The 16,338-nt window shown below is 61.4% G+C and overlaps 1 protein-coding gene across 4 annotated transcripts in view; it reads left to right on the forward strand.

The window, feature by feature from the left end:
* Positions 1-16,338, forward strand: part of GLB1L (galactosidase beta 1 like) — a 20,843-nt gene continuing 4,505 nt past the window's right edge. For 2 of the 4 annotated variants that reach the window (XM_073304844.2, XM_073304847.2), the window contains exons 1-8: positions 1-123; positions 1,983-2,155; positions 2,700-2,850; positions 5,791-5,851; positions 6,209-6,303; positions 14,198-14,378; positions 15,362-15,420; positions 15,761-15,882. In XM_073304844.2, coding sequence (XP_073160945.2) covers positions 70-123; positions 1,983-2,155; positions 2,700-2,850; positions 5,791-5,851; positions 6,209-6,303; positions 14,198-14,378; positions 15,362-15,420; positions 15,761-15,882 — 896 coding nt within the window. In that variant the 5' untranslated portion in view covers positions 1-69. The remainder of the gene's footprint in view (positions 124-1,982; positions 2,156-2,699; positions 2,851-5,790; positions 5,852-6,208; positions 6,304-14,197; positions 14,379-15,361; positions 15,421-15,760; positions 15,883-16,338) is intronic. The other 2 variants (XM_073304846.2, XM_073304845.2) reach the window with 2 other exon arrangements.

Raw genomic sequence — 16,338 nt, forward strand, 5'->3', positions numbered from 1 at the left:
GGCCGGGAGGGGCCGAGGCCGGTCATGTGACGGCTCCTGCTTCCTTCCCAGCTGCGGGGGGCTGTGAGCATGGGGCCCGGGCGCCGACTCCTGCTGCTGGCCGCGGCGCTCCTGCCGCTGGAGGTGAGTCGGGCCGGGCCGAGCCGAGCCGAGCCGGGCCGGGCCGGGCCGAGCCGAGCCGAGCCGGGCCGGGCCGGGAGCCCGGGGGGCGCTGGATCCGCTTTGACAGAGCAGCTAAAAACCCTGCGACCCGAGCCTGGGTCTGTCTCCCCGTCCCCCTTGGGGGCTCCGGGACTCGGAGCCCTCCGCGCCCCCTCCACTCCGGCCCCCAACCCGCCCGAGCCGGGGGCGGCAGCGGCCCGGGTGCCACCGAGCGGGGCGGGGGGTGGCCCATGGCCAGAGCTGGGTAAATCCCGTGGCCGTCGCCCTGCTCTGGCACCTGGCTGCGCCCCCAAGGCTGACCTGCCGGGCGTCGCGGAGAGCAGCCCCCCCACCCCGGCTCGTCCCTGCCTTGACCCCCCAGCCATGGGGCAGCAGGAGGCGCCCCCAGCTTCCCTTCGATCCGCCCCCCAGGGCGCCCCCAGCTTCCCTTCGATCCTCCCCCCCGGGGCGCCCCCAGCTTCCCTTCGATCCTCCCTCCCGGGGCGCCCCCCAGCTTCCCTTCGATCCTCTCCCCCGGGGCGCCCCCCAGCTTCCCTTCGATCCTCCCCCCCGGGGCGCCCCCAGCTTCCCTTCGATCCTCCCCCCCGGGGCGCCCCCAGCTTCCCTTCGATCCTCCCCCCCGGGGCGCCCCCCAGCTTCCCTTCGATCCTCCCCCCCGGGGCGCCCCCCAGCTTCCCTTCGATCCTCCCCCCCGGGGCGCCCCCCAGCTTCCCTTCGATCCTCCCCCCCGGGGCGCCCCCAGCTTCCCTTCGATCCTCCCCCCCGGGGCGCCCCCCAGCTTCCCTTCGATCCTCCCCCCCGGGGCGCCCCCAGCTTCCCTTCGATCCTCCCCCCCGGGGCGCCCCCCAGCTTCCCTTCGATCCTCCCCCCCGGGGCGCCCCCAGCTTCCCTTCGATCCTCCCCCCCGGGGCGCCCCCAGCTTCCCTTCGATCCGCCCCCCAGGGCGCCCCCAGCTTCCCTTCGATCCTCCCCCCCGGGGCGCCCCCCAGCTTCCCTTCGATCCTCCCCCCCGGGGCGCCCCCCAGCTTCCCTTCGATCCTCCCCCCCGGGGCGCCCCCAGCTTCCCTTCGATCCTCCCCCCCGGGGCGCCCCCAGCTTCCCTTCGATCCTCCCCCCCGGGGCGCCCCCAGCTTCCCTTCGATCCTCCCCCCCGGGGCGCCCCCCAGCTTCCCTTCGATCCTCCCCCCCGGGGCGCCCCCCAGCTTCCCTTCGATCCTCCCCCCCGGGGCGCCCCCCAGCTTCCCTTCGATCCTCCCCCCGGGGCGCCCCCCAGCTTCCCTTCGATCCTGCCCCCCCGGGGCGCCCCCAGCTTCCCTTCGATCCTCCCCCCCGGGGCGCCCCCAGCTTCCCTTCGATCCTCCCCCCCGGGGCGCCCCCCAGCTTCCCTTTGACCCTGCCCCCCGGGGCGCCCCCCAGCTTCCCTTCGATCCGCCCCCCCGGGGCGCCCCCCAGCTTCCCTTCGATCCGCCCCCCCGGGGCGCCCCCCAGCTTCCCTTCGACCCTGCCCCCCCGGGCGCCCCCCAGCTTCCCTTCGACCCTGCCCCCCCAGGGCGCCCCCAGCTTCCCTTCGACCCTGCCCCCCCAGGGCACCCCCCAGCTTCCCTTCGACCCTGCCCCCCCAGGGCGCCCCCCAGCTTCCCTTCGATCCTCCCCCAGGGCACCCCCCAGCTTCCCTTTGACCCTGCCCCCCAGGGCGCCCCCCAGCTTCCCTTCGATCTGCCCCCCCCGGGCGCCCCCCAGCTTCCCTTCGATCCTGCCCCCCAGGGTGAGGCCAGCACCCCGGGTAGGGCAGCGTGTGCTCACAGCCCCCGTGGGGCCAGGCCTATGCCGGTGCCCGCTCCTTCCAGGTGGATTACACCCACGACTGCTTCCGCAAGGACGGCGCCCCCTTCCGCTACGTCTCGGGCAGCGTCCACTACGCCCGCGTCCCGCGCCCCGCCTGGCGCGACCGGCTCCGGAAGATGTACATGAGCGGCCTCAACGCCGTGCAGGTGTAGGTGACCCGCGTGCTCCCATGGGGCTCCCCCGGGGCGGGCTGCCCCCAGGGCCGGTCCTGCCAGGGCCACTCGCCCGCCCACGGGCTCTCCAGGTCACGGCTCTCGCCCTGGGGTCCCCGGTTCCTGCCCCAAAACCAGAGCCTCGTGTGGGGCCGAAGTGATCTCCGGTCCCCGAGCCTGGGGCTCTGATCCCAGCCCCACCCCTGCAGCCTCCGGCGGAGCAGCCATGGCCCCGGCGGCTGGTGACGGTGGCCAGGTCGGCTCACAGGAGACACTTGTCCCCCCCCAGCGCGGCCAGTCGGCCCTCTGGCGTCCGAAGAGTTAATGCACCGATAACTGGGTCAGGGCCCTCGGTCCTGTGCCGCGCCCGGGACCCACACCTGTCGTTAGGGATCTCCCTGCCGTGCTGGGGTGCTCGGCCTTCCACCACGGGCCGAGCCCCCCCCAGGGAGTACAGACCCCGGCAGCTGTGCCCCCCACCCCGAGGGCGAGCAGACCCCGGCGGCCGCTCCCCTCACTGATCCTGTCTCTCTTCCCCAGCTACGTCCCCTGGAATTACCACGAGCCACTGCCCGGGGTCTATGACTTCTCTGGGGACCGAGACCTGGGAAGCTTCCTGGACCTGACGGCAGAGCTGGGCCTCCTGGTGATCCTGCGGCCCGGGCCCTACATCTGCGCTGAGTGGGAGATGGTGAGGGCTGGGCAGGGGCTGCTCTGCCCTGAGTCTGACCCCAGCCCCTGTGTTCCCGGCCCAGCCCCCCACCCCACCCTGGCCCAGCCCCCAGCGCCCCACCCCGGTCCGGCCCAGCCCCTCCTCCCCCGCATCCGGCCCAGCCCCCAGCGCCCCACCCCGGTCCGGCCCAGCCCCTCCTCCCCTGCATCCGGCCCAGCCCCCAGCGCCCCACCCCGGTCCGGCCCAGCCCCTCCTCCCCTGCATCCGGCCCAGCCCCCAGCGCCCCACCCCGGTCCGGCCCAGCCCCTCCTCCCCCGCATCCGGCCCAGCCCCCAGCGCACCACCCCGGTCCGGCCCAGCCCCTCCTCCCCTGCATCCGGCCCAGCCCCCAGCGCCCCACCCCGGTCCGGCCCAGCCCCTCCTCCCCCGCATCTGGCCCAGCCCCCAGCGCCCCACCCCGGTCCGGCCCAGCCCCCTCCTCCCCCGCATCCGGCCCAGCCCCCAACGCCCCACCCCGTCCTGCCCAGCCCCCTCTGCCCCCGCATCCGGCCCAGCCCCCAGCGCCCCACCCCAGTCCGGCCCAGACCCCTCCTCCCCTGCATCCGGCCCAGCCCCCAGCGCCCCACCCCGGCCCAGCCCCCTCCTCCCCTGCATCCGGCCCAGCCCCCAGCGCCCCACCCCGGCCCAGCCCCCTCCTCCCCTGCATCCGGCCCAGCCCCCAGCGCCCCACCCCGGTCCGGCCCAGCCCCCTCCTCCCCTGCATCCGGCCCAGCCCCCAGCGCCCCACCCCGGCCCAGCCCCCTCCTCCCCCGCATCCGGCCCAGCCCACAGCGCCCCACCCCGGTCCGGCCCAGCCCCCTCCTCCCCCCGCATCCGGCCCAGCCCCCAGCGCCCCACCCCGGTCCGGCCCAGCCCCCTCCTCCCCCGCATCCGGCCCAGCCCCCAGCGCCCCACCCCGGTCCGGCCCAGCCCCCTCCTCCCCCGCATCCGGCCCAGCCCCCAGCGCCCCACCCCGGTCCGGCCCAGCCCCCTCCTCCCCCGCATCCTGCCCAGCCCCCAGCGCCCCACCCCGGTCCGGCCCAGCCCCCTCTGCCCCCGCATCCGGTCCAGCCCCCAGCGCCCCACCCCGGTCCGGCCCAGCCCCCTCCTCCCCCGCATCCGGCCCAGCCCCCAGCGCCCCACCCCGCATCCGGCCCAGCCCCCTCCTCCCCCGCATCCGGCCCAGCCCCCAGCGCCCCACCCCGGCCCAGCCCCCTCCTCCCCCGCATCCGGCCCAGCCCACAGCGCCCCACCCCGGTCCGGCCCAGCCCCCTCCTCCCCCGCATCCGGCCCAGCCCACAGCGCCCCACCCCGGTCCGGCCCAGCCCCCTCCTCCCCCGCATCCGGCCCAGCCCCCAGCGCCCCACCCCGGTCCGGCCCAGCCCCCTCCTCCCCCGCATCCGGCCCAGCCCCCAGCGCCCCACCCCGGTCCGGCCCAGCCCCCTCCTCCCCCGCATCCGGCCCAGCCCCCAACGCCCCACCCCGGTCCGGCCCAGCCCCCTCTGCCCCCGCATCCGGCCCAGCCCCCAGCGCCCCACCCCGCATCCGACCCAGCCCCCTCCTCCCCCGCATCCGGCCCAGCCCCCAACGCCCCACCCCGTCCGGCCCAGCCCCCTCCGCCCCCGCATCCGGCCCAGCCCCCAACGCCCCACCCCGTCCGGCCCAGCCCCCTCTGCCCCCGCATCCGGCCCAGCCCCCAGCGCCCCACCCCGGCCCAGCCCCCTCCTCCCCTGCATCCGGCCCAGCCCCCAGCGCCCCACCCCGGTCCGGCCCAGCCCCCTCTGCCCCCGCATCCGGCCCAGCCCCCAGCGCCCCACCCCGGTCCGGCCCAGACCCCTCCTCCCCCGCATCTGGCCCAGCCCCCAGCGCCCCACCCCGGTCCGGCCCAGCCCCCTGCTCCCCCGCATCTGGCCCAGCCCCCAGCGCCCCACCCCGGTCCGGCCCAGCCCCCTCTGCCCCCGCATCCGGCCCAGCCCCCAGCGCCCCACCCCTGTCCGGCCCAGACCCCTCCTCCCCCGCATCCGGCCCAGCCCCCAACGCCCCACCCCGTCCAGCCCAGCCCCCTCTGCCCCCGCATCCGGCCCAGCCCCCAGCGCCCCACCCCGGTCCGGCCCAGACCCCTCCTCCCCTGCATCCAGCCCAGCCCCCAGCGCCCCACCCCGGTCCGGCCCAGACCCCTCCTCCCCGCATCCGGCCCAGCCCCCAGCGCCCCATCCCGGTCCGGCCCAGCCCCCTCTGCCCCCGCATCCGGCCCAGCCCCCAGCGCCCCACCCCGGTCCGGCCCAGCCCCCTCCTCCCCCGCATCCGGCCCAGCCCCCAGCACCCCACCCCGGTCCGGCCCAGCCCCCTCCTCCCCCGCATCTGGCCCAGCCCCCAGCGCCCCACCCCGGTCCGGCCCAGCCCCCTCCTCCCCCGCATCTGGCCCAGCGCCCCACCCCGGCCCAGCCCCCTCTTCCCCCGCATCCGGCCCAGCCCCCAGCGCCCCACCCCGGTCCGGCTCAGATCCCTGCTTGAGCTGAATTCAGGCCAATGTGGGGAAGCTCATCACAGAGGCACCTCGGAGACCCGCATGCGCCCACCAGCAAATGTCTGGGAGCAGAGAATACGCGGCGTGGATGCCAGACGGGGCAGCTGGAGCCGGGAACATCCGAGCGACCCCTTCCATCTGTGTGCTCACGAGCACCCCACACACGGCTCTGCTATTCCCTGCCCTGGGCTCCCCCCCCACACCTCCGCTGGTGCCCCTCACTCCCGACCCACAGCCCCCTCCTAGCTCTGCTGCCGCCCGTGAATTCTGACCCCTTTGTGGTGGGTCTGTGACGCAGGCCAATGAGACCTTCCTGCGCCTTCCACTTGGCCCAGAACCGCCATGTGTCTGGGGACTTACGAGTCTCTTTCTCCTCCGGGCTGTTTCTCTAGGGTGGCCTCCCTGCCTGGCTGCTGTGGAAACCAGACATTGTCCTTCGCTCCTCTGACCCAGGTAAGGGGCATCCCTCGAGGACCAGCCCACCGGGCTCCTGCCCTCAGCCACGCAGGGCCACTTAGTTGGTGCCAGGACGCTGTGGGGCTCTTGCGTTTACCTGCTAGGCTTCTCCCCATCCTTGGAGACCCGAATGCAGAGCAGCTGGGCTCCTTCTCTTCCCCCTCCCTCCCCGCCGCCCGCTGGAGACGGGGGTCAGCCTCTCACCCCTGGGCGCGCCAGGAAAGGCTGGCAGGCTCTGCCAGCGCCCTGTGCCCTCCCCACAAACCACAGTGGGCTTCTGGCTCTCACACGAACCTGCACCTGCCAGTGCAGTCCGAGACGGGGGCTGAGCCCAGCTGCTGTCTCTGCTCCCAGATTACCTGCAGGCCGTGGATTCCTGGCTGGACGTCCTGCTGCCCAGGATCAAGCCCCGGTTGTACCAGAATGGAGGGAACATCATCAGCATCCAGGTGGGGTGGGGTGCGGGGCTCAGGGTCCCTTCCCTGGCTCACTGCTTCTTTCCAAGCCTATCCCAGCAACCCAGAGCCCTCTGTGCTGTCCCCCTGGAGCTCCCTGCCCCTATAACCCTCCCACTAGAGTCTCCTACCCCTGCAACCCCCATTGCCCTGGAGCCCTCTTCCCATCACTCCTGTCCCCCACAGAGCCCCCTGCCCCAGTTGTTACCCGCACAAAATTCTGTTACTTGCACTCTCTAGGACATCCCACCTCTACCTAGTTCCTAGGGCTCAAGGTGTAACCCAGTTGATTTTAGCACCCCAACCCTTTCCCAGTTCCTAGGGCTCCCGGCAAAAGGCACCTAACTTTACCCCTTCATGGCTCCACTTCTACTCCAGGCTCAGAGCAAACACCCATTCCCTGTGGACTCAGGGCTTAATCTTTTGTGGGTTTACGGAGTCTTTTACCAGTGAAAGAGCCTCACACAGTAATAGCCTCTTGACCTCTATTTATTAACAGTCACCAAAACAGAACGTGCATGCTACACATACAACCCCCACCACTCCCAGTAAGACAGAGGAACTTTTCTTGATGGCCCGTCAGGATCAGGTCCGTCTGGGGGACTCCAGTTTCTGCCTGGTGTCATTGGCAGCGTGTTGGTGTCTGGCAGCTCTGGGGCTCTGTCCTGGAGTTGGTTCCCAAGAATTCCTTTTGGACATCAGTTTATATAGTGAAACTTGCATCTCGCTTAGCTGTACCTTCACCAATCATTTTACTAACCAAGCCTAACATTGTAACAAAATTCTCTAACCAGTCCTACCCCACCACCTTAATTAATTTACACCTAGCAAAATTAACTATGTAACAGACAGAAACAATAGGGAAGTGGGGACCATGCAGATAAAACAAGACATGAGGATTTCGCAACCCCAACTATTGAGAAGTGATTTCTTGCCAGACAGGACACTATGAAACTACGTTGTCTTTAACCAGCTTGAGATCTGTTTCTTTATCCGGTGAGGGTGCATGCTATTTGGATGGGGTCTCCTTCTTATCAGCCCGATATTACATTGTTTTAATGTCATTAGTTGGAATGTGAGGATGTGACTTCCTGCTTCTCAGCGAACGGCTGCTGCTCTCCTAACATGGCTGCAGACAAAGGCCTCAGGCCTCACAACATGGCTACAGGAAAAGGCCTGAGGCCTTACAGTCCCTTCCTTAATGACGCTTTTACCAAAGCTGCCGTTACTATCCCATGAGTCTGACACTGCAGGCCAGCCTCCCGTGTTCTTCCAACCGTTCTCCTCCTCCAGCAAGCCAAAGCCACTAATAAAGCCACTAATAAAGCCAATTGGATTCCAATGATCACCACAATGGGGTGAACCGTAGAATATCAGGGTTGGAAGGGACCTCTTGAGATATCTAGTCCAACCCCCTGCTCAAAGCAGGACCAACCCCAACTAAATCATCCCAGCCAGGGCTTTGTCAAGCCAGGCCTTAAAAACCTCTAAGGAAGGAGATTCCACCACCTCCCTAGGCAACGCATTCCAGTGTTTCACCACCCTCCTAGTGAAAAAGTTTTTCCTAATATCCAACCTAAACCTCCCCCACTGCAACTTGAGACCATTACTCCTTGTCCTGTCCTCTTCCACCACTGAGAATAGTCTAGAACCATCCTCTCTGGAACCACCTCTCAGGTAGTTGAAAGCAGCTATCAAATCCCCTCTCATTCTTCTCTTCTGCAGACTAAACAATCCCAGTTCCCTCAGCCGCTCCTCATAAGTCATGTGTTCCAGCCCCCTAATCATTTTTGTTGCCCTTCGCTGGACTCTCTCCAATTTATCCACATCCTTCTTGTAGTGTGGGGCCCAAAACTGGACACAGTACTCCAGATGAGGCCTCACCAATGTCGAATAGAGGGGGACGATCACGTCTCTCGATCTGCTCGCTATGCCCCTACTTATACATCCCAAAATGCCATTGGCCTTCTTGGCAACAAGGGCACACTGCTGACTCATATCCAGCTTCTTGTCCACTGTCACCCCTAGGTCCTTTTCCGCAGAACTGCTGCCTAGCCATTCGGTCCCTAGTCTGTAGCTGTGCATTGGGTTCTTCCATCCTAAGTGCAGGACTCTGCACTTATCCTTATTGAACCTCATCAGATTTCTTCACCACCCTCCTGGTGAAATAGTGTTTCCTAATATCCAACCTAGACCTCCCCCACTGCAACTTGAGACCATTGCTCCTCGTTCTGTCATCTGCTACCACTGAGAACAGCCGAGCTCCATCCTCTTTGGAACCCCCCTGCAGGTAGCTGAAAGTGATACAATTGTGGTTTAAACTTCAAAGTAGTTCACAGTCCTTACTGATACGTAGTGTTCACAGTCATAACTTTTAACCTTTGTAATGTTGCAAAAACTTCTCTTAACTAAATAAGTCATAAAATACAATTCATTATTGTCTACTCCTGCCATTGGACAATGACTTCTAACACAAACACATCCCCTTCCTGCCTATACAACAGCTGGCTTTTGTTCGGTGAATATCTCAGACATACAGCTTGGGTTCCTTTGTCTTTAACATAGACACGTCCATCTCTTTCTTGTAAATTTTGATCCTCACACACACACCCCAAATTTTCATGGGCTACCTGCTGAAACATGTCAATGGTTTTCCGCTCTTGGGTTTCTTTATATGCCCAGGGATGGTGATTTTTTTGCTCGCCGGGTTCCCACAGGTACCACTGGATATATACCAGTAGCAAGAGGGTGTAGAGTTACTAGATATGCTCATAGAACCCTTTGATCTTTATTTAGGGTAAAGTTCACCAATTTCCATCATGCCGTTAATTGTCTCTCCCCTTCTGTAACGTTTTCCCACAACAGTTTTTATTTCCAAAGGCAAATTTCCTCACATGCCTTCCCAGATTATTTGAATGACCAAGTGCTGCCTTATTTCCTGGGCCCGCGTACAGGCGAATGCTCAGGACACGTTTCCTTGTACTGAGTCCAAAGTCCCTGCCAACAAGAACGAATCCTTTTCACCTCGCTGTTGCCACACTGGCAGTATTTTAGAAAATCATTGTTGCCCCATCCCTCTATGTGAGCAGCACCCAGTACTCAACTCCTAATCCAGTTCCACCCAAAGCAGTTTCCAGTACACCCCTTGGGAGCCTAGGCTACCCACCCCTCCTGGCTGCCAGGCAAATCCAGTAACCTTCAGTGGTTCACACTGAGGAAATGTTGGGGCAGTTCTACCTTTACCGTACTGCCCCGTATAGTAATCAGGGAAGGTGTGGCAATGGCCTTCCTTCCCTTCCTTCCAACTTTATACAACACCCAGGTGCATTCAGCTGGGCTTGCGTGCTGGAAGTTGATTAAGGCATGCTGATTATTACTGATTTTCAGGGGCGGCGGGTCGCATAGGCTAGGGGAGGCTCAGCCTCCCAAAACAGCCGGGCATGACCCCACCGCTTGCCGTGACCGCTCCCTGGGCTCCAGTTCTCTGGCTCCTTGAGCCCCCCGCGCTCCAGGGCAAGGGGGGCTGGGGCCACAAGCCGCTCTCCCTCCTGGCGCTCCTTTGGGGTTGGGGGGCTCGTCATGGGACTGGGCCAGTAGCCGCGGTGTGGGGGGTGGGGCTCTGGCAGGGTGTGGAAGGGGCGGGGCTGGGGATTCGCCTCCCCACACTGGGGGTTCACGTGCCCCTGGTAACCAGTGGTTTCACATACTTTCCTTTCCCTTGGTAATTTCACTTTGAGCTTAAAATGTTTTATGTCCATCCTTCCATTCCCACCAACAGATAAACCTTGTGTCTGAGGCACGTTCTGCCTTTAAACGTGCCTTTACCACCTGGGGATGTTTCCCTGTTCGCCTCTGCCTTTGACCTCTGCCATTCTGCACTATTGGTTTCTGTGAATACAGTTCAAATCCTCATTAATCCTGTTCTGCCTAATGCAGTAGTTAAAACAAAACAAAACAAAACGCAACACACAGCAACGGTAGCACAAGACAAACAACAACACAACACAAAATATAAAGCACAAAACACGCTATCTGCCGTGGCAGTGGATCCGCGGTATTCTGGGCTGCTCTTCAGCGGGTAGCAGCTTTCCCTGAAGTTCTGAAAGACAAAGAGCATTTTTCTACCCCCTCTGGGGGCGGCAGATTATGGCTTAAAATATCTCTTCCTTTTACAAATCTCCTTGCGGATTGCAGGCAAAACAGAGGAATTACCCCACATTCTTTCCTTTGGTTTTGTTCTATAGGCAGGCCAGGATTTAATGGCGTCTACCTTTTAAGGGTTTAGGGTGAATTATCTCACTGTTCAGTCATTACATTCATGAGGTGGTGTACCTCAGTTTCCCTTTCCATACAGCAAACCAAGTTTGTAATCGATTTTTGTTAGGTTGCTTTTTTGCTGTGCTAAGCGTTAAGTTTATTCCCAGGTCATAGCTGAGAAGCATCATTATCATAATGCTTTTTTCTTCCTTTTTTTTTTTTAAAAAACCACGAGGTGTGTTTCCAATTACCATTTCTAGCAGACTTAAAATTTTTTTCCCCAAAAAATCATATACATCGTTACAGGGTTACTCGTTAACATTACATTTATCCCAGTGTTTAATATTAACAATAACATTTGCATCGAATGTATTACAAGTGGGCATTTAACCATATCTTGTTATGCCTCTTACTTAGACAATTTGTCAGTGAGGCCAGTGCGTTCAATGTCCTCTTGAATCTTTGCATAGGCTTTAATTGAATTATATCCTTGGGATTTAGGTGAATTACACGGTAGGGGGATCATGCATGTCAGCAGACCCCTTTTGATCTGTCTATAGATTTCAGCACTGTGCATATACACACACGCACACAAAACATTCTACTTAGGGTAACCTGTCCTTATTCTTGGGCTTGACTCCTTTTTCCTTCCTTCCTTCCTTTCCAAAGGGTCATAATTTGAGCCTTTTGGTTTCAGGTAGTTTGTTTGCTGACCAGGTATGTCCTTTATCTGTGGCTCCTTTGTGCTGCCATTTATGGGCAGCTCTCTCCTTCCTCTATCAGTTAGGTAATTTGCATCAACACAGACGCTTTCTGGCTTGCTTTTGGCTCCAAAGCCATCAGCAGCTCAGAGACTCTGTCTTAAAAGAGACACAGTTAACTTCCACCAGAGTTTTGATTACTTTCCACTTTCAACTCCTGCTTCCAAAAGACACACAGTGATCTGAAAAAGAAAACACAACTGTCAAGGCTGATTCCCCCCTCTGGCACTTCGAGTGCAGAAGGTGGGGGCCTGCAAGGATTCTAAAAATTAATACTGGCCGCTCCAGGCTTGTATTAACTCCCAAGGTTACAGCTTCTCTCTGGCCTTGGCTTGGTAAACGCTGCCACCACCCAAATGCAAAAAAAACCCTTTGAACCCAGGAAGGAGCACTTGGGAATTCCTCCCTGTGGGGTACCCTCAAGCTCTTTCACCCCCCTCCAGGGAAGAGCTGAGAAAGAAAACAAAGGAAATTAGCTGTGGCTATCAGCTACTCAAACAGCATACTGACAGGTTTCAGAGTAGCAGCCGTGTTAGTCTGTATTCGCAAAAAGAAAAGGAGGACTTGTGGCACCTTAGAGACTAACCAATTTATTTGAGCATGAGCTTCCGTGAGCTACAGCTCACTTCATCGGATGCATACTGTGGAAAGTGTAGAAGATCTTTTATACACACAAAGCATGAAACCTCTTAGGACACCAAAAATCCAACACTGTTCTTAAAAAGGTAAATTTTATTAGAAACCAAAAGGAAAAAAATGCATCTGGAACTTAGGCTTTTTGCTAGAACTTAAAAGAAACAATTACAAAAATTAAGCACCCAAAATAGCTTTCTTGGGGGTTCAGCTTAAAGGTTACAAGCAAACTAAGGCTTCTGGGGTTAGCCCAGAGGAGATCCACAAGCCAAAATAAACTAAAAAAAACCTAATTGCGGCTATTTAAACATGCCCTGTCCAATAATTTCTTCTAGGTATGGAAGATGCATATTTATACCTGGTTCAAGCCTTACACAGCATTCCTGCTGCCCTCTGTTGCCCTCTTTCCCGGAGAGACACAACACACAAACCAAGAGAAGTTTCCCCCCCACCCCATTTTAAAAAGTTCTAGCCCTCCCATTGGCTCTTTTGGTCCGGTGCTCACTCCTTTTCCTTTACCTGGGGAACTTTGTTAATACTTTACAGGTAAAGCAAGCAGAGAACAGCCACCAAGAGGGACTTTTTTAGCTAACTGGGTGGCTGGGTGTCCATAAAAGGAAACTACCCCCCCCCCTTCATTTATCACAACAACCTACTGTGGCTCCTTTTGGAGCCCTAATAGGATTTTAATTAAGTAGCATGTTTTGTTTGTATTTCTTTTACCCGTTCTACAATAGACACTGCACATGACCTGGGGAAAATGCACCTTCAGTGAGCTGTAGCTCACGAAAGCTCATGCTCAAATAAATTGGTTCGTCTCTAAGGTGCCACGAGTCCTCCTTTTCTTTTTGCGAACACAGACTAACACGGCTGCTACTCTGAAACCTTCCTTCCCTAGTTTAACTTCTATAACGTTAGCCATACCAGTTTTTACATACAGTGTAACTGTTTCTTTTGAGCTCAGAGAGTTTTCATGTGCGCTTATCACAGTGACAGTCTGATTACGCAGAGCCACCTGATCAGTGTTCCCGACGTTGTTTCTTTGTGCACCTCACCTCTGCTGTCACTCCAGAGGGCACCGTCTGTTCGTTAACAAGAAAAAGTTAGAATCTCTCTCCCTTCTCCCGGTTCTGGCTGCCCCTTACTACAGCCCCGACTTTGGTCTATAAAAAAATATTGAACTTTATAAAGCACTGGGGTATCTTAAGGGTTAAATGCTAACTACCAAAGCCAAACACCACTAGTTACCTGTGTCTGGCAAAAAGCCTCCCTCAGTTTTGCAGCTTTGAGTGAAAGATTCAAATGGATTTTTAGTGGTATTACTTAAAACAAACAAAGAAACAAACAAAAAGCCAATTCGTCTTAAACCTACAAAACAGGGTTTTACAAACCAGGAATGTTGTAAAATACACGTTTACACAATATATTTACCCCCCCCCCCCGATATGTACCTACAGTCGTTTTTTCCTTAGCAGCCCTTACACTGCTTTAATTCTCACACAGCTGTGCCGCCTCTTATACACTTGGGGGCAGGTAAATTCCAATAGAAACCCCTTCTTCTTTTAGCGAATTTGACTAAATTGTCGATAGTCCAATTATTTAAATCAGATTGTCTCTGTGCCTGGATTATTTACAGACATTTCTTTGGAAAAGGGCCCATTTTTCCTTCAGAATCGCTGCAAAGAAACCAAGAATTCTCTTTCTGTAACACTTCCCATCTTTCAGCTGTTCCGTTCCCTCCAGCCTCTGCATAGTTAACTTCTCACTCTCTGTCCTTACATCACTTGTTTATCTCCCAAAATGACACCTTCATCAACTCAGATTTCACCATTCCCAGTATTGTCCCAGGGATCTGAAATCCCCATGCCTGGACTGACTTACTCCTTCCCTTACTCCTGCCACTATGCCCCTCAGGGCTCCTAACCTGTTTTCCAATCTCTTTATCTGTTGCCTGCCTGCTTGTCTGGGCCTGATCCTGCTTTCCTCGCTGAACTGCCCCTGCCCATGGGCACAGGCCTTGTCCCACTACCCATTTAGCAAGGAGGGTGGGCTCCTCAACTAGCCCCCACCCCTCCTGGTCCCTTTTCTTTGTTCCCTTTCTCTCGTGTTGCTCTGGGGGGGTCACTCTGCCAAGTAGGTAGCGACCCTTTCTGACAGCAGGCACAGCGGGGGGGGAGTGGGGGGAGGCCAGGGTCCCGCAGCGCCCCCCCCCCCCTCACGGCTGCCCGGCCCCGCAGGTGGAGAACGAATATGGGAGCTACTCCGCCTGCGACTACGACTACCTGCGTCACCTACTGGCCGCCTTCCGCGCCCGGCTGGGGCCCGACGTGCTGCTCTTCACCACCGACGGCAACAGCGCCCCCGAGCTGCGCTGCGGCACCCTGCAGGGGCTCTACGCCACCGTGGACTTCGGGCCAGGTGCCCCTGGGCGGGGGTGGGGGCAGGACGGTGGGGGACTGGCTTGGACGGGGGGCAGGACAGTGGAGGGGCTGCCTCAGACGGGGGCAGGACGGCAGGGGGAGCTGGTTCGGATGCGGGCAGGACGGCAGGGGGAGCTGGTTCGGATGGGGGGCAGGACGGCAGGGGGAGCTGGTTCGGATGGGGGGCAGGACGGCAGGGGGAGCTGGTTCGGATGGGGGGCAGGACGGTGCGGGGAGCTGGCTCAGATGGGGCAGGACGGTGCGGGGAGCTGGCTCGGATGGGGGGCAGGACGGCAGGGGGAGCTGGCTCGGATGGGGGGCAGGACGGCAGGGGGAGCTGGTTCGGATGGGGGGCAGGACGGCGGGGGGAGCTGGCTCAGATGGGGCAGGATGGCAGGGGGAGCTGGCTCGGATGGGGGCAGGACAACAGGGGGAGCTGGTTCAGATGGGGGGCAGGACAACAGGAGGAGCTGGTTCAGATGGGGGGCAGGACGGCAGGGGGAGCTGGTTCGGATGGGGGGCAGGACGGCAGGGGGAGCTGGTTCGGATGGGGGGCAGGACGGTGCGGGGAGCTGGCTCAGACGGGGCAGGACGGTGCGGGGAGCTGGCTCGGATGGGGGGCAGGACGGCAGGGGGAGCTGGCTCGGATGGGGGGCAGGACGGCAGGGGGAGCTGGTTCGGATGGGGGGCAGGACGGCGGGGGGAGCTGGCTCAGATGGGGCAGGATGGCAGGGGGAGCTGGCTCGGATGGGGGCAGGACAACAGGGGGAGCTGGTTCAGATGGGGGGCAGGACAACAGGAGGAGCTGGTTCAGATGGGGGGCAGGACGGCAGGGGGAGCTGGCTCGGATGGGGGCAGGACGGCGGGGGGAGCTGGCTCGGATGGGGGCAGGACGGCGGGGGGTATAAGGGAGGGGGGCTGGCAGACAAGCCCGATGGGGGCCTAGAGCCCTGCACTGACCTGCCCCCTTCTGTCCCCCAGGCCCCAATGTCACAGCCGCGTTTGCCCCTCAGCGACTCTATGAACCCAAGGGACCTCTGGTGAGAGTGGGCCCCGTGGGCATGGGGGGCGGGTGCTGCCTCGGCCTTTGTGGGTTGTAGGAGTTGGGGGTTGGTTGTGGCAGGAGCTCTGTGCTCAGAAGGGCTCTGGGGGATGTCGCTCTGGGGCATGGGGGGGCTCTGTGGGGCACAGGGGGCCTGGGCAGGGGGCTCTGGACTCCCTTGTCTCAGAAGCGACTCCTGCAGGCTCAGTGCTGGGGGGCGGGGAGTGGGGGGGCTGCCCGGTGCCTGGAGCGACTCCCTCTGGTGGCTGCTGGGAGCTGGGGGCTTGGGGGGCCCTGGCTGGCTGCCGGGGCTGTGGGTAACGGCCCGTCTGCCCCAGGTGAACTCGGAGTACTACACGGGCTGGCTGGACTACTGGGGAGAGCCGCATGCCAGCAGCAGCCCCGCGCAGGTGGCTCAGGGTCTCCAGGACATGCTGCAGCTGGGAGCCAACGTCAACATGTGACTGTCCGGCCGCGGGGGGGGGCCGGGCCGGGGGGGTGGCCTGGGCGGGGCAGAGGAACCCCTGGCCATGGGGCGCCTGCTGCCGGATCCCAGCGGGCGCCAGGCCCCCAAGGCCCGGGGGTTCCTCTGCCCCAGGCTGCCTGGGGAGGTTCTGCCGGGTCCGGCCCCAGGGCTGTGTCGTGCGGGAGGGAGAGGGATTGGTGCTGCCGTGCTGGAGGGCCAGGGCCATCCTCTGCTAGGGTCTGGCCAGCCCCGCAGGAGCCGCCCTCGGCAGTGGGGTGCGGCTGGCCCTGCCCCAGGGAGCCCCGTGCGGCCAGTTCCTTTGTCCCTGGTTCCCCGTCTCCGCGCCACCCCCAGCACCCAGGGGTCCCTGGGCTGAGCCAGGTGCCAGCCCTGCCATGCAGGTCGGTGCCGTGGCCCTGGCACGATTCTGGGCCACGCTGCACTCCCTGC

Source organism: Lepidochelys kempii, chromosome 11 (assembly GCF_965140285.1).
Source record: "Lepidochelys kempii isolate rLepKem1 chromosome 11, rLepKem1.hap1, whole genome shotgun sequence".
Classification (NCBI taxonomy): domain Eukaryota; kingdom Metazoa; phylum Chordata; order Testudines; family Cheloniidae; genus Lepidochelys; species Lepidochelys kempii.